This window comes from Bombina bombina, chromosome 1 (assembly GCF_027579735.1).
Source record: "Bombina bombina isolate aBomBom1 chromosome 1, aBomBom1.pri, whole genome shotgun sequence".
Taxonomy (NCBI): Eukaryota; Metazoa; Chordata; class Amphibia; order Anura; family Bombinatoridae; genus Bombina; species Bombina bombina.
In genome coordinates, this window is record NC_069499.1 from 558,024,513 (window position 1) to 558,048,120 (window position 23,608).

A 23,608-nucleotide genomic window follows, 5' to 3' on the forward strand; every position below is an offset into this window, starting at 1 on the left:
GATTGGCCCAGGCAGAGACATTGGACTTTACCCACAGCCGCTTGAGTAATGTTAGGTTTACCGGATTACCTGAATTTCTGACTTTACCTGTAACATATACACATTATAGCCCTTTCCAGTCAAATACCTAGTCATATACCTTTTACCCTTTAGGTTTTCAGTCGTGCTAACCCGATAAGAGCAAATCATGTTACTTAACTTTAAACTTGTAATATATGTGCGCAAGTTATCAAGGTTGCAATATTGCTTATTGCAACCTGAGCTAACTTCAGCACGCCACTTGTAATCTATCCCTTTGTACACTATCTTTCAATTCTCTCCTCCTTTCTCTCTCGCTCTACTCTCTCCTTCTCTCTATTTTCTGTCTCTTGTCTATATTTTTTTATTCCCCTTCACTTTCTCTCCACTCTATGTAATCTCTTTTCTGTCTCCTTTTATGTCTTCACTCTCTCTCCCCACTGTCTCATTCTCTTTACTCTCTCTCTCTCTTCTCTCTCTCTCTCTCTCTCTTTTCTCTTAACTCCTCTCCTACTCTCTGACATGGCAGATCTGAAGTTTGATTTGGGCATGGAGCTGACTGAGTGTGCACAGAACAAGGTGTGTGATCTCAGGTTTTATGTGGGTACTGGCCGTACAAAAGGGAGCCACCAATAAGCAAGCACTAATCAGGGTGCTGAACCTAAAATGGGCTGGCTCCTAAGCTTTACATGTCTGCTTTTCAAATAAAGATAGCAAGAGAATAAAGCAAAATGATAATAGGAGTAAATTAGAAAGTTGCTAAAAATTGCATGCTCTGTCCCTTTAAGATTATTAAAAAATGCATTTTTATGGAGAATATATTACTCATCCGTCACAATTGGTTCCCACATATGTAAAGGTGGATAAATAACATGACAAAAATGTCTCATTAAGATTGCATTATATGACAAAAAAATGATCTCATAAAGCACTGAGAACAGTCGCTTAATAAATATATCTGGACACATTAAAAACAAGAAATAAAATAAAAAGACAGCATGTTGGGTAACCTGACCATAAGGAAACGTATCATAACTCTTAAAGCAATAAGTCACTAACGTAAACTCTTCATGCTCATGTAGTGCAATATTTAAATTAAACATACTAAACTATAATGGCCTCATTGTGAGCCATAAATGACCCATACAAATATTTTTTATTCAAATACTCAGATGAATCCATAATTCAATATAAACCATGTATAATCCAGTATTGTAATCAATCCTTGTGTAGCCCCTGTGTTCAAGTAATAAATCCATCTTGACTCCAGTCGTAGAAGACTGCATTCTCTATCCTCACTCTCATTGAGGGGTAGGGGGCACGTGGCCAGTTATCATAGTCCTTAAAGATGCAATCTGATGACCAGCTTACCTATTGGGAAAACATTGTTTTCTGACTCCAGAAGTTGTGTTTAGTTACCATAGTGATACCATGTGATGTACTGAGGGTGGGCGTGTAATAACGCTGAGTGCGTATCTGGACCTACACAGCTGCAATTGATTAAGGTGGGTGTGTAGAGCTTTATATAAGTTTGTATGTGATTATTATAATGCTCCATTTGATAAACTTCTAAGTAAATATATATATTAAATTGTTTAAAAACTAACGCCTAGATTACGAGTTTTGTCGGTAAAGACCTGCGGGGCTAACGAGACTTTTTTTTCCAGCGCTCCCTTAAGCCAACGCTGGTATTACGAGTTTTCGGAATGGCTGCGTTAGCCTCAGAAAAGTGAGCGTGGAGCCAAATCTAGCTCCACTTCAACCCTCAATACCAGCGTTGCTTACGGTAGCGGTAAGCTGGAAAAACGTGCTCGTGCACGATTTCCCCATTGGAATCAATGGGGCTGAGCTGGCTGGAAAAAAACCTAACACCTGCAAAAAAGCAGCGTTCAGCTCCTAACGCAGCCCCATTATTTCCTATGGGGAAACACTTTCTAAGTCTACACCTAACACCCTAACATGAACCCCGAGTCTAAACACCCCTAATCTTACACTTATTAACCCCTAATCTGCCCCCCCCCGCTATCGCTTACACCTGCATTATACTATTAACCCCTAATCTGCCGCTCCGGACACCGCCACCTACATTATCCCTATGAACCCCTAATCTGCTGCCCCCAACATCGCCGACACCTATATTATATTTATTAACCCCTAATCTGCCGCACCCAACGTCGCCGCCACCTACCTACACTTACTAACCCCTAATCTGCCGACCGGACATCGCCGAAACTATAATAAATGTATTAACCCCTAAACCGCCACACTCCCGCCTCGCAAACACTATAATAAATTTTATTAACCCCTAATCTGCCCTCCCTAACATCGCCGCAACCTACCTACAATTATTAACCCCTAATCTCACGCCCCCAACGTCGCCGCTACTATAATAAAGTTATTAACCCCTAAACCTAAGTCTAACCCTAACCCCCCCCTAAGTTAAATATAATATAAATAAAACAAAATAAATTTACTATAATTAAATAAATTATTCCTATTTAAAACTAAATGCTTACCTATAAAGTAAACCATAAGATAGCTACAATATAATTTAATAATTACATTGTAGCTATTTTAGGATTTATATTTATTTAACAGGCAACTTTGTATTTATTTTAACTAGGTACAATAGCTATTAAATAGTTAATAACTATTTAATAGCTACCTAGTTAAAATAATTACAAAATTACCTGTAAAATAAATCATAACCTAAGTTACAAATACACCTAACACTACACTATCAATAAATTAATTAAATAAATTAACTACAATGATCTAAACTAAAATACAATTAAATAAACTAAACTATATTACACAAAAAAACAAACACTAAATTACAAAAAATAAAAAAATATTACAAGAATTTTAATCTAATCCCCCTAATAAAATAAAAAAGCCCCCCAAAATAATTCCCTACCCTATACTAAATTACAAAAGTAATCAGCTCTTTTACCTGTAAAATAAAATACAAGACCCCCCCAACATTACAACCCACCACCCACACACCCCTACTCTAAAACCCACCCGATCCCCCCTTAAAAAAACCTAACACTACCCCATTGAAGATCACCCTACCTTGAGTCGTGTTCACCCAGCCGGGCACCAATGGGCCAAAAGAGGACATCCGGAGCAGAAGAGGTCCTCCATCCAGCAGAAGTCTTTATCCAAGCGGCATCTTCTATCTTCATCCATCCGGTGCGGAGCGGGTCCATCTTCAAGACATCCGACGCGGAGCATCCTCTTCTTCCCGACGACTAACGACGAATGAAGGTTCCTTTAAATGACGTCATCCAAGATGGAGTCCCTCGAATTCCGATTGGCTGATAGGATTCTATCAGCCAATCGGAATTAAGGTAGGAAAAATCGGATTGAAGTTCAATCCGATTGGCTGATTGGATGAGCCAATAGGATTGACCTCGCATTCTATTGGCTGATCCAATCAGCCAATCGGATTGAACTTCAATCCAGCCAATCGAGGTCAATCCTATTGGCTCATCCAATCAGCCAATCGGATTTTTCCTACCTTAATTCCGATTGGCTGATAGAATCCTATCAGCCAATCGGAATTCGAGGGACGCCATCTTGGATGACGTCATTTAAAGGAACCTTCATTCATCGTTAGTCGTCGGGAAGAAGAGGATGCTCCACGTCGGATGTCTTGAAGGTAGACCCACTCCGCTCCGCGCCGGATGGATGAAGATAGAAGATGCCGCTTGGATGAAGACTTCTGCTGGATGGAGGACCTCTTCTGCCTCGATCGGATGAAGACTTCTGCCGCTCCGGATGTCCTCTTTTGGCCCATCGGTGCCCGGCTGGGTGAACACGACTCAAGGTAGGGTGATCTTCAATGGGGTAGTGTTAGGTTTTTTTAAGGGGGGATCGGGTGGGTTTTAGAGTAGGGGTGTGTGGGTGGTGGGTTGTAATGTTGGGGGGGTCTTGTATTTTATTTTACAGGTAAAAGAGCTGATTACTTTGGGGCAATGCCCCGCAAAAAGCCCTTTTAAGGGCTGGTAAAAGAGCTGATTACTTTTGTAATTTAGTATAGGGTAGGGAATTTTATTATTTTGGGGGGCTTTTTTATTTTATTAGGGGGATTAGATTAGGTGTAATTAGATTAAAATTCTTGTAATATTTTTTTATTTTTTGTAATTTAGTGTTTGTTTTTTTTTGTAATATAGTTTAGTTTATTTAATTGTATTTTAGTTTATCATTGTAGTTAATTTATTTAATTAATTTATTGATAGTGTAGTGTTAGGTGTATTTGTAACTTAGGTTAGGATTTATTTTGCAGGTAATTTTGTAATTATTTTAACTAGGTAGCTATTAAATAGTTATTAAATATTTAATAGCTATTGTACCTAGTTAAAATAAATACAAAGTTGCCTGTAAAATAAAAATAAATCCTAAAATAGCTACAATGTAACTATTAGTTATATTGTAGCTAGCTTAGGGTTTATTTTATAGGTAAGTATTTAGTTTTAAATAGGAATAATTTATTTAATTATAGTAAATTTATTTCGTTTTATTTACATTATATTTAACTTAGGGGGGTGTTAGGGTTAGACTTAGGTTTAGGGGTTAATAACTTTATTATTGTAGCCGTGACGTTGGGGGCGGGAGATTAGGGGTTAATAATTGTAGGTAGGTGGCGGCGATGTTAGGGAGGGCAGATTAGGGGTTAATACAATTTATTATAGTGTTTGCGTGGCGGGAGTGCGGCGGTTTAGGGGTCAATACATTTATTATAGTGGCGGTGATGTCCGGTAGGCAGATTAGGGGTTAATAAATATAATGTAGGTGTCGGCGATGTTAGGGGCAGCAGATTAGGGGTTCATAGGGATATTGTAGGTGGCGGCGATGTCCGGTCAGCAGATTAGGGGTTAAATAATTTAATTATAGTGTTTGCGATGTGGGGGGGGCCTTGGTTTAGGGGTTCATAGGTAGTTTATGGGTGTTAGTGTACATTTTAGCACTTTAGTTAAGAGTTTTATGTTCCGGCGTTAGCCCATAAAACTCTTAACTACTGACTTTTATATGCGGTTGGAGTCTTGGAGGTAGAGGCTCTACCGCTCACTTTCTCCAAGACTCGTAATACCAGCATTAGCCAAATCCCATTAAAAAGATAGGATACGCAATTGAAGTAAGGGGATTTGCGGTAGCCTCGAGTCGCGGAAGAAAAGTGAGCAGTGAGCTTCTACCTGTCAAACTCGTAATACCTACGTTAGATAAAAAGCAGTGTTGGGACCTCTCAACGCTGCTTTTTAAGGCTAACGCAAAACTCGTAATCTCACCGTAAGGAAATAAAAAGGCAAAACCAAGTTTATTAAAGTAACATTTAATTTTCATGGAGACGCACAAAATCTACCTGAATATATATCTTTTTTTTTTATTATTATTATTGGTTGACTGTAAATGAGCATTGGTCATTGCACCATGTGGGTCAATTATTTTCCATAGTGAGGGTGTTCTGTATTAGAGATTTTGTATGTACAAGCACACCAAGGTATGTTCAGAAACTGATACATATGCACCCAATACCATGCATAATGATCTCAGTCACATCCACAAGTATGTACATTATTATACATAGATATATGTACCAAATATATACATATCTTAAAACACAATTATTTAGATAAAAAAAGATAGATAATCCCTTTTTTACCCATTCTCCCTCCAGTTTTGCATAACCAACACTGTTATATTAATATGCTTTTTACCTCTGTGATTACCTTGTATCTAAGCCTCTGCAGACTGCCCCCTTCTCTCAGTGCTATTTACAGACATGCATTTTATCCAGTTAGTACTGACTCATGAATAACTTCACAGGATTGAGCTCAATGTTATCTATATGGCACACAGGAACTAGCAGTGTCTTGCTGTGAAAAGCTATACAAAAAGATGCTGTCTGTAGTATCTTAAAGACAGGCAGAAATTTAGAGGTTTAAAGGTTTTAAAGTGTATTAATATAACAATGTTGGTTGCGCAAAGCTGGAGAATGAGTAGTAAAGGCGTTATCTATCTTTTTAAAAATGAAAACTTTTGAAGTAGACAAAGTTACAACCAGATTACCTTGCTCTAGATCAGAGCTTTCCAAGCTTTTCATGTTGGTGACACACTTTTTAGACCTACATCATTTTGCGACACAGTAATTCAGTTGTACTAGCAAACAGGAGGTTAAACTAACTTGTTTTAAGAGATACGGACACATACATAAATTATATAATAACAAAATGTATTTACAAGTAACACAGTAAGTATGTGCAAGAATGGAAAAAAAAGTTTAATAACACCAATAGCTACTTACTATTTTAATGGGATGTATGATGTTTATGGGTGAACAGTTTCTGAATATTTAGTGAAATATTAGATAAAGACACTCGCATTACATCATCAAGCATTTTTAAGCTTCCACTTCCTATCCATATATCAAGAGCAGGAGCAGCAATGCACTACTGGGAGCTAGCTGCAAAAAAAAAAAAACTTTTAACTTCTGACTGCAGCTCAGCTTTTAAGCTGCCTCTCTCAGAGCTCTGCCAGTCTGACTGACTACTGCCCATGCTGCAAACACACTGCTGTCCCACTCACTGACTATACATGCACAAGCTGATTGCGGAGACTACATCTGCAGTCAGGAGCCATTGTGCAGCCAAAGACGCCAATGGGAATAGTTTCAGTTCCCGCTGAGCTGCGCCAATAGATTAAGATTATCTGTGACCCACTAGGTATCAATCACGTGTCAACCATGTGATATGCATAGCAGGCAGGTGGAAAGTCAGAAGCCAAAAATTTTTTTTTTAATTCCAAACAATTTTTGTTGAAGCAGGGACACACCTACACACTGCTGCCGACACACAGTTTGGAAAGCACTGCTCTAGATAAGTAAAAACTGAGCTGAACTCTACAGGAAGATGAGGACTATATATGGGAAGGGAGAAGGCATGAGAGTAATATTGTTATCTTTAGTAGACTTGGTAAAGCCCATCTTGTGTGCTTCCTTTTGTATGTTCTGATTTACTCTTTCACATGAGACTAAGAGGCCTATTTCACAAAGGTCTGTCGACTTGTGTTTCTGGCGAGTCTGAAGGCTCGCCAGAAACACAGGGCTTCAAGCTCCATACGGAGCTTGATAGATATGCCCCTAAGTCTTGTTCAAAACCAGGCGGCAGCTTCTAAGGCAAATAAGGTCTTAACATGTATAAAAAGGGGCATGAATGGAAGGAAAGAAAGCATAATTCTGCCTTTAAAGAAATCCCTGTTATGACCTCATCATAAGTATAAAGTACAGTTTTAGTGACCAGTTATCAAAAAGGAGTTGTTTAAAATTGCATGCCCTGTCTGAATCGTGAAAGTTTAATTTTGACTAGACTGTCCCTTTAAGTTGTACTCTTGATCTAAATCACGCAAGTTTATTTTTTTATTTTCATGCCCATTTTAAGGCATTACTGTTTGTTCACTTGTCAGGATTTCTTTTTATAAAAAGAGTACTGTAAAGACTAAAATTAAGACTTTTTTCAGCCTCATCTACTTTGCTACTATGTTACTGTAGTACTAAACTATTACACCATAATGTTAAACATGACTTGCCTTAAAGGGACATGAAACCCAACATTTTTCATTCATGATTCAGATAGAGCATGCCATTTTAAACAACTTTCCAATTTACTTCTATTATCTAATTTTATTTGCTCTCTTTGTATCTTTTGTTGAAAAGCAGGATGGAAAGCTCATGAGTGGGCACTTGTCAGGAGCACTGTGTGGCAGCAGTTGTGCAAAAATGTTATCCAGAGGCGTAACTAGAAACCACAGGGCCCAGGTGCAAGAATCTAAGAAGGCCCCCCCCCCAAAAAAAAGTGAATTTGATACATATCTTTTTATTTTTTTAACATTTAACACAGAAAAAAATGTGAATCATATTACATGTCTGCAAAAGGAGGTACCCTGTGCCCACAGTCTGTGAGATGGTCTGACCCCCCTATTACTGTATATAGTGACACTGTTTAACCCACCAGTACTGTATATAGTGAGTCAGTGACACAGTCTGTAATCTGCCGGTGAGATGGCTGGTCTGACCCTACCCGCCCCAGTACTTAGCACAGTAGTCTGTGACATAGTCCAGCCCCCCATACTGTATATAGTGGTACTGTATAGTGACACTGTTTACCCCCTGCCCCCCCCCCCCCCCATGCTGTAGTAACAAGGTCTGTAATTTGCTGGTTCCACAAACATATACACACACACACACACATACAGTACATGCATAAATACACACACAGTCACATACATACATACACACACACACATACATACATGCATAAATACACACACAGTCACATACATACATACACACATACACACACATACATGCATAAATACACACACAGTCACATACATACATACACACATACACACACATACATGCATAAATACACACACAGTCACATACATACATACACACATACATGCATAAATACACACACAGTCACATACATACACACACACATACATGCATAAATACACACACAGTCACATACATACATACACACATACACACACACATACATGCATAAATACACACACAGTCACATACATACATACATACACACATACACACACACATACATGCATAAATACACACACAGTCACATACATACACACACACATACATGCATAAATACACACACAGTCACATACATACATACATACACACATACATGCATAAATACACACACAGTCACATACATACACACACACACACACATACATGCATAAATACACACACAGTCACATACATACATACACACACACACATACATGCATAAATACACACACAGTCACATACATACATACACACACACACATACATGCATAAATACACACACAGTCACATACATACATACACACACACACATACATGCATAAATACACACACAGTCACATACATACATACACACATACACACACACATACATGCATAAATACACACACAGTCACATACATACACACACACATACATGCATAAATACACACACAGTCACATACATACACACACATACATGCATAAATACACACACAGTCACATACATACACACACACATACATGCATAAATACACACACAGTCACATACATACACACACACATACATGCATACATACACACACAGTCACATACATACACACACATACATGCATAAATACACACACAGTCACATACATACATGCATAAATACACACACAGTCACATACATACACACACACATACATGCATAAATACACACACAGTCACATACATACACACACACATACATGCATAAATACACACACAGTCACATACATACACACACATACATGCATAAATACACACACAGTCACATACATACACACACACATACATGCATAAATACACACACAGTCACATACATACACACACACATACATGCATAAATACACACACAGTCACATACATACACACACACATACATGCATAAATACACACACAGTCACATACATACATACACACACATAAACACCAATGGGTAAAACAGAAAGACTTGCCCCTGTAGTCAGAGACACTAGTAAAGCATCAGGCAGTGGCAGGTCAATGTTTTTCATAAAAAAAATTTTTTTTTTTTAAGCTGGGCCCCCACCCTTGGGGGCCCAGTCGCAATTGCGCCCTCTGCACCCCCTGTAGTTTCGCCCCTGTTGTTATCTATTTGCAAGAACACTAGATGGCAGCACTACTTCCTGCCATGTAGTGCTACAGACACAAACCTAGTTATCTCTTCAACAAAGAATAGCATGGGAATTAAGTATATTTCATAATAGAAGTAAACTGGAAAGTTGTTTTAAAATGGTATGCTCTGTCTGAATCACAAAAGAAACATTTTTGGTTTTATATCCCTTTAATACAAAACATCATTTATTTTTATAGTAATTTACTGAATTATACAATATTGAGGTTTGCCAATTACATGGATTTAAATGTACACACAAAAAACGTATTTGCAACATGCATTGTAGTGTAGATTTATATAAGCGACAAACATGAATATGTAGAAGATTTCTGACAGCTTGTTTCTGCTGTTGTAGGCGCGAGCAAGCTGTAGAGAAGAAATATCCAGGGACTTACAAGCGCCATCCTGCCCGCGCCTTTGTTCATCCTAATTCTGTTGAGAAGTTGATCAAAAAGAAAGGGACATCATCCAAGCCATCATCCCAAACCAAAAGGTAAGTTAATTTAATAATAATTTAGAATAAATGAAATAAGATTTCTTGTTCTGTTAAATAACTGTTCTCTTTTTTTTTCTGCTAGGCCTGATCTCCTAAAGTCAGATGGTATTACTAGTGTGGAAGGGGGAGCACCAAGTGCCTCTCCACTTTCTGGAAGTCCCAAGATATCATCAGTGGGAGGAAAGAGTCGATACCGTAGCAAACCACGCCACCGACGAGCTAACAGTAAAGGAAGCCACACAGACTTTGTGGGAGTTCTAAAACACCAAGACTCTCCACCCCCCTCCCAAGTCTCTACTCTGCATCATACACCAACATCTCCTCCATGCAGCCCACGTCATGAACCTGCACAACCAACACCAACTCGGCATCAAACGCTTAATGTACATGGACAAAACATTGTCAACTGCGCCAACAACTTACGTTACTTTGGACCTGCTGCTGCTCTGAGAAGTCCATTGAGTATTCATCCTCAGAGACATATGTCTGGATCTAGCCCAGACCTCCTCTCTAGTACAATGGATATTGATAGCCGCATTAATTTAAACAACTGGGGGCTTTGTCAGCAGGATCCCTACAATCCATGTCCAGATTGTGCTGAGGCCACTGTTCAGCTAGAGATGAATTCAGGAACTTGGGAAGATTCTAGGAAAACTGAAGGGAGATTAGAGGGATGCACACCAGAGTCTCCAAGGCACAACCACCTTCTTGAGGGAACTGATACTAACAAGACAGGAGTAGATCAGATTACCAGCATAAGGGCAGCGGTTGGTGTAAGCACACTGACAGCTCCAACTCCTCCAGCACTACCACGGAGGATACGCTCCTTGAGAAAGGTACCTTTTTCAGTATATCTGTTTTCAGTGTAGTGGATGAGAGTTTTAACCGAGGCAGCCATAATCTAGCATATTCTAGTCCTTAAAATGTGTGAATTGTTGAGATCAATGAATACGCTCTTTCAAAAAAACTTACGGCTAGATCACGAGTTTTGTCGGTAAGGCTGTGCAGTGCTAACGAGCCTTTTTTCCTTACCGCTCACTTAAGACAACGCTGGTATTACGAGTTTTCTGCAAGCCAGCATTAGCCTCAGAAAAGTGAGCGTTGAAAAGTGAGCGTTGAGCAAAATTTAGCTCCACATCTTACCCTCAATACCAGCGTTGCTTACGGTAGCGGTAAGCTGGAAAAACGTGCTCTTGCACGATTTCCCCATAGGAAACAATGGGGCTGAGCTGGCTGAAAAAAAACCTAACACCTGCAAAAAAGCAGTGTTCAGCTTCTAACGCAGCCCCATTGTTTCCTATGGGAAAATAAAAAATATGTCTACACCCTAACATGAACCCCGAGTCTAAACACCCCTAATCTTACACTTATTAACCCCTAATCTGCCGCCCCCGACATCGCCGACCCCTGCATTATATTACTAACCCCTAATCTGCCGCTCCAGACCCCGCCGCCACCTACATTATAGTTATTAACCCCTAATCTGCCCCCCCAATGTCGCTGCAACTATATTAAATTTATTAACCCCTAATCTGCCGCTGCCAACGTCGCCGCCACTATAATAAAGTTATTAACCCCTAACACCCCCCTAACTTAATTATTATTTAAATCTAAATAATATTACTATTATTAACTAAAGTATTCCTATTTAAAACTAAATACTTACCTATAAAATAAACCCTAAGATAGCTACAATATAACTAATAGTTACATTGTATCTAGCTTAGGGTTTATTTTTATTTTACAGGCAACTTTGTATTTATTTTAACTAGGTACAAATAGCTATTAAATAGTTAATAACTATTTAATAGCTACCTAGTTAAAATAATTACAAAATTACCTGTAAAATAAAACCTAACCTAAGTTACAATTACACCTAACACTACACTATCATTAAATAAATTAAATTAATTAACTACAATTAGCTAAAATTAAATACAATTAACTAAAATAAACTAAAGTACAAAAACAAACAAACACTAAATTACAGGAAAAAAATTTTTAGAAGAAAATTAAACTAATTACACCTAATCTAAGCCCCCCAAAATAATAAAATGCCCTACCCTATACTAAATTACAAATAGCCCTTAAAAGGGCCTTTTGCGGGGCATTGCCCCAAAGTAATCAGCTCTTTTACCTGTAAAAAAAAGAATACAATACCCCCCCCAACATTACAACCCACCACCCACACACCCCTACTCTAAAACCCACCCAATCCCCCCTTAAAAAAACCAAACACTACCCCCTTGAAGATCACCCTACCTTGAGCCGTCTTCACCCAGCCGGGCACAAGTGGTCATCCGATCCCGCCAGAATTCTTCATCCGATGGGGCAGAAGAGGACATCCAAACCGGCAGAAGTATTCATCCAATGGGGCAGAAGAGGACATCCGGACCGGCAGACGTCTTCATCCAAGCGGCATCTTCTATCTTCTTCCATCCGACGAGGAGCGGCTCCATCTTGAAGACATCCGATGCGGAGCATCCTTCCAGCGCGACGAACTAACGACGAATGACGGTTCCTTTAAATGACATCATCCAAGATGGCGTCCCTCGAATTCCGATTGGCTGATAGTATTCTATCAGCCAATCGGAATTAAGGTAGGAAAAATCCGATTGGTTGATTTAATCAGCCAATCGGATTTAAGTTCAATCCGATTGGCTGATTGGATCAGCCAATAGAATTGACCTCGCATTCTATTGGCTGATGCAATCAGCCAATCGGATTTTTCCTACCTTAATTCCGATTGGCTGATAGAATCCTATCAGCCAATCGGAATTCGAGGGACGCCATCTTGGATGACGTCAATTAAAGGAACCGGCATTCATCGTTAGTTCATCGTGCTGTAAGGATGCTCTGCGTCGGATGTCTTCAAGATGGAGCCGCTCCTTGTCGGATGGAAGAAGATAGAAGATGCCGCTTGGATGAAGACGTCTGCCGGTCCGGATGTCCTCTTCTGCCCCATCGGATGAAGACTTCTGCCGGTCTGGATGTCCTCGTCTGCCCCATCGGATGAAGACTTCTGCCTGTCTGGATGTCCTCTTCTGCCCCATCGGGTGAAGAATTCTGGTGGGATCGGATGACCACTTGTGCCCGGCTGGGTGAAGACGGCTCAAGGTAGGGTGATCTTCAAGGGGGTAGTGTTTGGTTTTTTTAAGGGGGGATTGGGTGGGTTTTAGAGTAGGGGTGTGTGGGTGGTGGGTTGTAATGTTGGGGGGGGTATTGTATTCTTTTTTTTACAGGTAAAAAAGCTGATTACTTTGGGGCAATGCCCCGTAAAAGGCCCTTTTAAGGGCTATTTGCAATTTAGTATAGGGTAGGGAAATTGTATTATTTTGGGGAGCTTTTTTATTTTATTAGGGGGATTAGATTAGGTTAATTAGTTTAAAATTCTTGTAATTCTTTTTTTTCTGTCATTTAGTGTTTTTGTTTTTTTTTCTCGCAATTTAGATCATTTCATTTAATTGTAATTAATTGTAGGTAGTTTAGGGAATTCATTTAATGATAGTGTAGTGTTAGGTGTAATTGTAACTTAGGTTAGGGTTTATTTTACAGGTAATTTTGTCTTTATTTTAGCTAGGTAGTTATTAAATAGTTAATAACTCTTTAATAACTATTCTACCTAGTTAAAATAAATACAAACTTGCCTGTAAAATAAATATAAACCCTAAGATAGATACAATGTAACTATTAGTTATATTGTAGCTAGCTTAGGGTTTATTTTATCGGTAAGTAGGATTAATTTATTTAATTATGTTAAATTAATTTAGTTTAATTTAAATTATATTTAAGTTAGGGGGGGGTTAGACTTAAGGTTAGACTTAGTTTTAGGGGTTAATAAATTTATTATAGTAGCGGCGACGTTGGGGTTGGAAGATTAGGGGTTAATAATTGTAGGTAGGTGTCGGCGACGTTGGGGGGTAGATTAGGGGTTAATAAAATGTAACTAGTGTTTGCGAGGCGGGAGTGTGGTGGTTTAGGGGTTAATACATTTAATAAAGTGGCGGCAATGTACGGTCGGCAGATTAGGGGTTAATAATTGTAGGTAGGTGGCGGCGACGTTGGGGGGGCAGATTAGGGGTTAATAAATATAATGTAGGTGTCGGCGATGTTAAGGGCAGCGGATTAGAGGTTCATAAGTATAATGTAGGTGGCGGCGATGTCCGGTCGGCAGATTAGGGGTTAAAAACTTTATTTAAGTGTTTGCGATGTGGGGGGGGCCTCGGTTTAGGGGTTAATAGGTAGTTTATGGGTGTTAGTGTACTTTTTAGCACTTTAGTTAAGAGCTGACTTTTAAATGCGGTAGGAGTCTGGACAGGAGAGGGTCTACCGCTCACTTCTTCCAAGACTCGTAATACCAGCGTTAGGCAAATCCCATTAAAAAGATAGGATACGCAATTGACGTAAGGGGATTTGTGGTAGCCTCGAGTGGCGGAAGAAAAGTGAGCGGTACACCTGTACCTGCCTGACTCTTAATACCAGCGGGCGTTAAAAAGCAGCGTTGGGACCTCTCAACGCTGCTTTTTAAGGCTAACGCCAAACTCGTAATCTAGCCGATAGTTTTTATGATGATTAGATAAAATAGAGATGCAGGTTGTCACCTGTATTGTTTATACAAACACTGTGGTCGAGATTATAATTAGATGTAAATATTACAGGCGTATTTATATACTGTATTATTATTAATTGAACTTTGCTGAATCTAATCCTCATCACTAGGCTTTCAAGTGTACAATATATAATTCACTAGCATAGACATGTATGTCTATTTGTTTATTTGACTAAAAACCCTGTAGCATTGTTTAATAGTGCAGAAGGATTTACCTCTGTAGAAAACATACAATTGTATTTACAATTGTAATATAGGATAATCCTTATCTTCCTCACAGAATGGTGATGAATCTTCAGAAGAGGAGGAGGGAGAGGTGGACAGTGAGGTGGAATTTCCCAGGAGACATTGGCCTCCTCGTGGGATGAGTACTTGCCAGTCATACTCCACTTTTAGCTCTGAAAATCTTTCTGTGTCTGATGGGGAGGAGGGGAACACTAGTGACCACTCCAACAGTCCAGATGATTTAACTGTCGGCCGCAAGGATCGGATAAATGATAAGTTGGAGGACATGCTTTCCCAGACGCCTGAAATTCCCATAGAGATCTCTACACAGTCTGATGGATTGTCGGATAAAGAGTGTGCTGTTAGACGAGTCAAGACTCAGATGTCTTTGGGAAAACTCTGCTCTGAGGAGCACAGCTATGAGGTAAAATAAAGCAGTGTTTGTTCTGTAACATAATAAAATAGTAACAAACATGACCTGACCACTTTGGAGCTTTCTATTCATAGATAAAACTGCCTTTTTATAATAGATATCAATAAAAGTGGTATTTTTTTTACATTTTGAAAACTGTGCATATTAAGGTAGGAAAAATAAGTTTTAAAAACATATAAATTATTATTTTATATTGACTCATTCTAAAGTAAATTCATTTGATAGATTGACCATCTTAGTTAACCTTGCTTTAAGTGCTTGTACTATTTAATACTGCTGCAGTACAGTTTGTTTTTATTTTTTGTTATATATACAAGGACAGGAAAATAGAATGTTTTTTTTTTTTACAATATTCTTTATGGCATTATTATATCACACTCTTTTGCCACTTCTTCATTTGAAAATGCTTTTTTTCTGTCTAAAAAACAGGTCAATATTCTACTCCAATCTTCTATTTCATTTTTATGTTTTTGTTCCTTTATTCCTTACTTGTTTTACTTAGATTGAGAGTTTGGGGTCTTTCACTGCTTCAGGATAAAAAGTTGAAAATTATGATCAGCTAATCTTTCCCTTAATAACTAAATCTTAGAAAACGAAGAGTAAGAACTTGCATCGCCTTCTCTTATTCATACATACAGGACCATTTCTGTATTATCCATGTCCTGTGAGATTCTCTGGCCTGCTTTGTCATCCTCCACCACTACAATGCTTTGGAAAATTGTGCTTGTTCACTGAAGCTAACCACCCAGCAACAATGTCTGTTCAGAGTGATTCCCATTCCAAGAATTCCTCTGATGTATTCTGTGCAGTGATCTCACTGATATCCATCACAACTCACTACTTTATTCTTCAGAGTCTTCAGTGTATAGTACTGTTGAATTTGTTGGGGCATTAAACATAAATAATAAAGGATATTAACATTTCTCCATTTGTTTCCTTTGCAGAACACAGGGAATTTTGCAGAGTCAGAATGTGACACCTCAGAAGGAGAATGTTCTGATGCAACCGTGAGAACCAACCATCCTGGCAATGCTTCTACCTGGTGAAGATGGTTTGGCCAGGAGCAGTATTCCATAAACTTTAATCCTCCCCTTATCAAAACTATGAATTCCCTTCAATGCCTGAAACTCCCTTTGTCCTCATATTTATCCTTTTCTCTGCTAAGGAGGGGCAAGAAACTGTTGGAATGAAATTTGTTTCTGGCTCTCTATGCTTCCAGCAGAATAGGATTAATGCTAAATAATTCTGCAATAATGAGGGCAAAACACTTGAGGGAGAAACCACTCAAAAAGAACAAGCTTCTAAAAGGAAGTAATTTAGATCAAGAATGGCAGGGATAATATTTTCATGAAAATTTTCCAGATACTGTAAAATGTGCTATTTATTTTCTGTTTGGACCCTTTATATTCCAATAATGATTTAAATGTGGCAACAACAACTTTTGCTAAAAAGTAAACTGATGAGCAAAACCATGCATTCTAATGAATTGTGGCAGAGATACATCTAAGATATGCTGCTGCTGCTGTTCTTTAGGGACCAAAATATAAACTTTTTTTTTTTTTTAAATATAAATATAGATTTATGAAGGAGAGTTCGTAGGTTGGCTTTCTGTTTATGAAGAATGAGGAGCTAACTGCACTTCAGAACAAAACGTGATGGAGATCATGAAGAAAAACTATCTCTTTTTTTATCTTTGCTCATGTATTAACTGCTTTAAACCAGACACAAAGGAAAACTGTGACTTTCTACTCTCTTTGAACAAGAGAATACCATAATCATTTTGAAGGCGCTTTGTTGGGGGAGGTAATAATCAACCCAAACTTCCCAGTCCTCAATGGCAAAGATTTACTTACAAAGTCTCCAAAGCAGAAAAGCAAGAGGGATGTATGCTGCTATAAGAGGGCTTTTTGCAGACTCTGTTAGACTTCAGACACCAGCACTTGTTCTGTGATTTGTATTATTTAAACACTTGTGGATATAGACTGGATTTTTAGGAAGCTGAGAGGTCACTAATCTTCCCACTCAGGAGTGATCCCAGCCATATGCCCCTTTGCTTCATCACAGTGACCTTTCATCTCTCGACAGATCCAGGATTCTTTGTTCTGCTGAAGCAGAGAAATGTCCTTGAAATTAGTATTGAAGTGAACAATTTAAAAAAAAGCACACAATGGCAGAGTAGCACCAGGGTTTCTGTGAGGAAAGGCATTTCACAGGGGTGTCCAACTTTAGGGCCACAAACATGCCAGGATTTGTTTTATTTACTTACTTGAACACAGGTGTTCCTGTTAGGCTCAGGTAACCTGACTATGTATCAAGAGGTTAGATCATTAAATCCTGACCAGACTGTGGCCATTGAGATGTTAGACACTCCTGTTTAATAATATCATTGTAGCACAGAAATTCTTTATTGTGGATCTTCTCAGGTGACCACAATATCAGGATTCAGGTATATTTTTTCAGATTTTTTTTTAGGTTTTAGACTTTTTAATGGAGTTAACAATTTGTTAACAATTTGATTGCTGGGCAGTTGTACAGACTGCATACCATGTTTTACCATGCCAGCACTGAAATAGTTAAATTGTAACAAAGGAAACATTTCAAGCTGCACCTCTCTGTTGTGTTTTCCAAGGAAGCTCAAAGGAAAGGACAGGAAAGTAAATAGTTTAACTGTGATCTAGAATTGACTGTTTCCTGGATTTGCAAAATTGTCTCATCATCAAGAAGCTGGTGGTTTCTGCACACCGCAAGACAGAGCCCCCCAAGATGGTATTACAGGGAACAGAATCTGATTGGCTAACAAAAAAACATGGCGCAAATCATTTCAGAATGCATTCCCTAGAACTGAAATACTGTGGCAGCTAAGATGTTAGATATAGTGCACCTTTCTCAACATTAAAGGATTGCCCATGCCACATGATTCCAAAATCTGTAAGCCATTCAGAATTCACTCAATGATATGGGACATTTTTTTTAAATCTTGGATTAGATCTATATATTTTATTTTGTGTATATATATATTCTTAACCATATTCTTGATATGGCAAGTAATTTATTTCCCTGAAAACCTCAGGGTCCAGATTCAGTCAAAATGATAAATTGGGATTTAAGCCTTCCATGGTCAGAAATGTTAGCAGTCCCTTATAACAATATGGTAAAATCTGGGACCACATAAAGCAAACTACAAGCTATATAATTCTGACTTTATAAATTCCAGCTATATGACCAACTGAATCGGGCACATTTTTTTTTAACATGTTTACAAGGTACTGTGAATTTAACTCTTCTGTTGCTGGAGACTCTTATATTGATCAAAAATCCAATGTTAAAAGAGCCAAAAGGAATGAATAACTGTAATATATATATATCAATATTCTCTACTGCTTCGCCCAGTCATAGACATGAAGAGAATTTGTAACCCACGTTTAAAAGCAATACTCATTTGAGTTATGGTGGACAAGCATGAGATTAAAATACTCAATATCATAAAAGTAAGAACGAAAGAGTTATTGAATATAATATTAGCTCATCTAGGCAAGTGTCCTCGCTTGCTTTTCCCAGAAGTACTCTGTATACATTGTTACCAATGCACCAGAGAACTCATGGTAAAATATGCAAATTAGACAAACATTAGCTCATGCTTTTTGCTTCCAATACTGTGTTCAACCACAGCATTTCCCCTTTATGGGGTAGGTGCAGCAAAAAAACAAACCACTTTTGGACAGCTGTTATGAACTCTCATCAGCAGAAGATAGGTTTGATTTGCTGCCTGGTGAAGCTTATTTCCAGAGATAAAGGAATACACATTTGAGTTATGGTGAATGAATGTTTAAAAAGAATTGAAAATCTATCAGGTAGTAGAAGGGAGAAATTAATCACAGGTGAGGAGACATATTATTAGTAGAATCAGAGGCTATAATGTCAACATCTTTTTAAATTAACTTTGTTTATAGAATAATTATTTGGCATAGGGAAACTGCAAGGAAAATCTCAATGTAAATATTATGGGGCATATTTATCAAGCTCCGTATGGAAGGCTCGCCGGAAACAGAAATTATGAAGAAGCGGTCTAAAGACCGCTTACTTGTCCGCCTAACTTATCCGCTTGCTCTGAGGCCGCGGACAGAAATCAACCCGATTGAATACAATAGGGTTGATTGACACCCCCTGCTAGCGAATCTACAGGGGGCGGCATTGCACCAGTAGTTCACAAGAACTGCTGGTGCAATCATAAATGTTGGCAGCGTATGCTCTCGGCATTTATCGATGTGCAGCAGACATATTACGCTACTTTGTATCATGTCCGCACACACATTGTTAAATATGTCCCTATATATCTTTTGTAGATTTAAAAAGAGAAGCTATTGCCTATTTTAAAGTTGCATTAAACACCTCCTTTCATGTAAAAAAATTGTAATTTTTACCACGGTCCCTAGAGAGACAAAGAAAGCAAAATCTGTACTCTAGGCTTTAAAAATGCTGCAAATTATCTAAATCCGTTATTTTATTTGCAGCATTTGAAGATTACAGATTTTGCTTTTTGGTACCCTCTAGGGAAGGTAGGACAAAGCACAATTTTTACACAATAACAAAAGATGTTTAATGTCCTTTTAAAAAATGCACTTTGTAGTTTTAGTGAGAGAGATTTTTCTTTCAATATTCCAGAATGATGATGTCCCCCGCCATTCAGCAAAAATCTGCTACACCATCCATCAGGGCTCCCTAATTGTTTCCACTGCAGAGACTTCCTGATTGGCCATTGCGGTGCTTAATAAAATATTTTATAAAAATGGAGCAGGAGAAAAAATACTTGTCTCCAGCAGCGGTAGGGTTAAACCTACCTTTGATCCCTTCTCTGTCACAGGGGTCTGCAGTCTGTTGCTTCCCTCTAATTTAGAAGGGTTTAATCCATGTGGAGCACCTTAGGACGAATGAAGGGAAAGGTTTTTATTGTTATGGGAAACAGTATTGTATGAACTTTTAAGTTATTCCATGTTTTTGTTGTCGTGTAGCAGGACTACATTATGATTTTAAGTTATGCTGCATGTTAATTATTATTTCTGTAATTATTTTGTTTCTGTAGATCAGAATATTCCTGTGTTTTATTATTGTCACAATGATTCCTTTATCCATGACGCTGAACAAAATGATTTACTAAATTAATATTAATGGTATCTGAAGGAATTTAAACCTTGTAATTGTTTACAGGAAAATCCTCTGCACAGCTCACATTTCAAACTCTTCTCTGAATTTCCTACAAGTTCAGCTCATAAATATATAGCAAAACATAGACATGCAGCAGTGATTAGCAAGTCTGAGTATTTTTAGCTAGGCATTTCAGGTAGCAGAACATTTAAAAAAAAATGAGTATGTAATTGTTTAGGATTTCAAATTGTTGGTAACATTTTATATTCATTATGTACATATATATATTTACAAAAACCTAAGCTTGTGCATATGAATATATACATATTATTTAGTTTACTTTATGGTATATATACCTATCCTTAAAAACAGGGTTTCCGGCTAAATTTCTCAAGGGCTAGTATAGACAAGGTTAATAAACTTGCATAAATGAAAATGATAGAGCCATTAATATTAACCCACTTAAATGCCCTCATGAACAGCTAATAATTCCAGGTTCTATCTGTATATTTATACATACACATACACTTGTATGTGTGTGTGTGTGTGTGTGTGTGTGTGTATATATATATATATATATAGTCAGCTCGCTTAATCATAAAGATTGGAAAAAGTAAAAATATTCACTTGCCCACTGCAATTTCTTACTCGTCCGGGACTAGTGAAAATTTCAAGTGTGTAATAATTTTGATATGCAAATTGTTATTTAAAAGCTGTTTAGTTATAAATTGAATCTAATACAGCAACAGTTGTGCACTTCCTTTAATTTAAATGTTGTCAGGCACATAATAGCAACTCCCACATTATGGTTTATTCGGGACAAAAATAAGTATTTAAAAAAAAAAACTCTTAAGATAAAATTAGAAAAATTACTAGAAAGCCTTTTTAAAAAGAGTGTTGGGTTTACTTATGATAAATGCACATTGCGGTAGGCATTTTTAGTAGAAACACAAATGCAAACATCCCTTCATGAAGGCAAAGTGCCTATTTTTAAAATGATTATCTTATAGGAGTATATAAAAATAAAATAGACCATTGATACAACAACCTACATTATGTTCTGTATTTAGACTTTGTTTCCACTGCTGTATGGTATCTTCATGTTGATGTTTCAGTGCTAGATTGAAAATAGTTTTGTTTTTTTAATTAATTTAACTCATTGATTCATTCCCTCTTTGCTTCCCAACCTGTTTTAACTATTGTCTGTTGTCCCTTTTTTCATCCTTTCTTGTGCCCCCAGTCCAATCTATGTGTGTAAATATGATAAAGAATGCAACAGCAACAAAATAAACACTAGAATGAAAATAAATTCATCATTAGTGCTATTTATGTTCAGGATTAATTACATAGAAACATAGACAAACTACTGAAAATCCTAAATCCCTTTTAATCCTGGTTATGAATAAACTGTGATCTACTCGCCACTAAAATAGAATTGTAACTTAGCTAGTTTAGTAAGTTGCTGATATGTTTCATGATCAGAGGCTAGTACCATATGGTATGAATTATTCTTATAATGAAGAGGTTAGGAACATTAAAAAATCCACTTTTTAATATGATCTCTATTAATTAGTATACATACTGTACCCCAACTATTTTATTTTCTTCCTTTTTCCACTGCTTTTCCAGATATCAGCCTGTTTTATGTTGTCTGTAAGGGGATGGGAATCCAAATGAACATCAAAGCAAACAGATGCATGGAATAAAAAGCCAGTTTACTGTATCATTTTGTAAGCATCTTTATTGATCAAGTGTGGTGGTGGGAAAGAGGATACATGCTTGTACCTGTTGTTAAATGGAAATTGAACATCTTTGTTTTAGCTTTTGGAGTTAAGCAGAGAGCATGCAAATGTATATATGATATAATAATGTGAAATAGTGTTTAAGGGAGCTAGATTTAACACTTCTAAGCAACTGCAAGGCAGAACTTCAGATAGATTCTCTGGTTGGCCATAATTTATACTGACATTTGTAATACTAGGTGCTGCACTGCAAACATGGCTGGACTGAGCAACCAATCAGAAGAAATATTTTATTATGCAAAATAATGGGACTATGAATTCACAAAAATATCATAATAAAATATTCATTCTCTCTGTAAATATAATATTTAAAATATAGAATCTGTATATCTTTTGCTTGAGACACTTGAAGTATAAACCAACCCTACACATACAGTTAGTTTTTCTAGTTACACTTATTTAAATCATCAGCATTCTTAGACATTCACATTTTGTAAATGCTTTTTCTAAATTACTACAATATAAAAGAGGTCTACATAGTATGAAGGTCAAGAGATAACACATTCATAAAGAATTTGTGAACTTATAAAATGTTTATAAGGACAAATAAAGAAATTTGGCAATGCCTGGGATATGTATAAGGCTGCAGAGTCCAGAGGTGAAACCAGTTCCACATTAGGTGATAAATGAGAATTTACAGGGTTATGGGGAGAGCCTTTGGGAAGTAGCATACTACAAGATACCGGAAATCACAAAGCAGAGTATAAGGAAGTGTCAAGTAAATAGACATCAGTTTAAATACAGAGTTCTATTTGCTGTTAACATTGTGTAAGTATAAAGTCTGAGGGCTAAAGAGTTGTGTAGGTAGGGGTCATGGTGGGCATTGAAATATGCATAGCAACAACTGGTTGCTGGACTGGCTAGCCAGCTGAAATTATAGATATGTTGATTACATCTGGGGTAGAATGGGTGAAGTAATAAGAGGGATATCACTTAAATGTTTAAGGAGGATTCTAACCAGATCAGCACAGCTTTAACAAATGGTGTTTAAGGGATACTAAACCCAAACTTTTTCTTTCATGGTTCAAATAGAGCATGTGATTTTAAGCAACTTTCTATTTTATTCCCATTATCAATTTTTCTTTGTACTCTTGCTATCTTTATTTGAAAAGCAGGAATGTAAAGCTTAGGAGCCGTCCCATTTTCGGT

At 37.6% G+C, this 23,608-nt stretch overlaps 1 protein-coding gene across 2 annotated transcripts in view; it reads left to right on the forward strand.

Moving 5' to 3' along the window:
- The window catches only part of MAP3K13 (mitogen-activated protein kinase kinase kinase 13), a 252,423-nt gene extending 230,043 nt beyond the window's left edge, over positions 1–22,380 (forward strand). For both annotated transcript variants that reach the window (XM_053698740.1, XM_053698741.1), the window contains 4 exons: positions 10,108–10,245; positions 10,331–11,084; positions 15,138–15,506; positions 16,460–22,380. In XM_053698740.1, coding sequence (XP_053554715.1) covers positions 10,108–10,245; positions 10,331–11,084; positions 15,138–15,506; positions 16,460–16,561 — 1,363 coding nt within the window. In that variant the 3' untranslated portion in view covers positions 16,562–22,380. The remainder of the gene's footprint in view (positions 1–10,107; positions 10,246–10,330; positions 11,085–15,137; positions 15,507–16,459) is intronic.
- Positions 22,381–23,608: the final 1,228 nt, after the last annotated feature.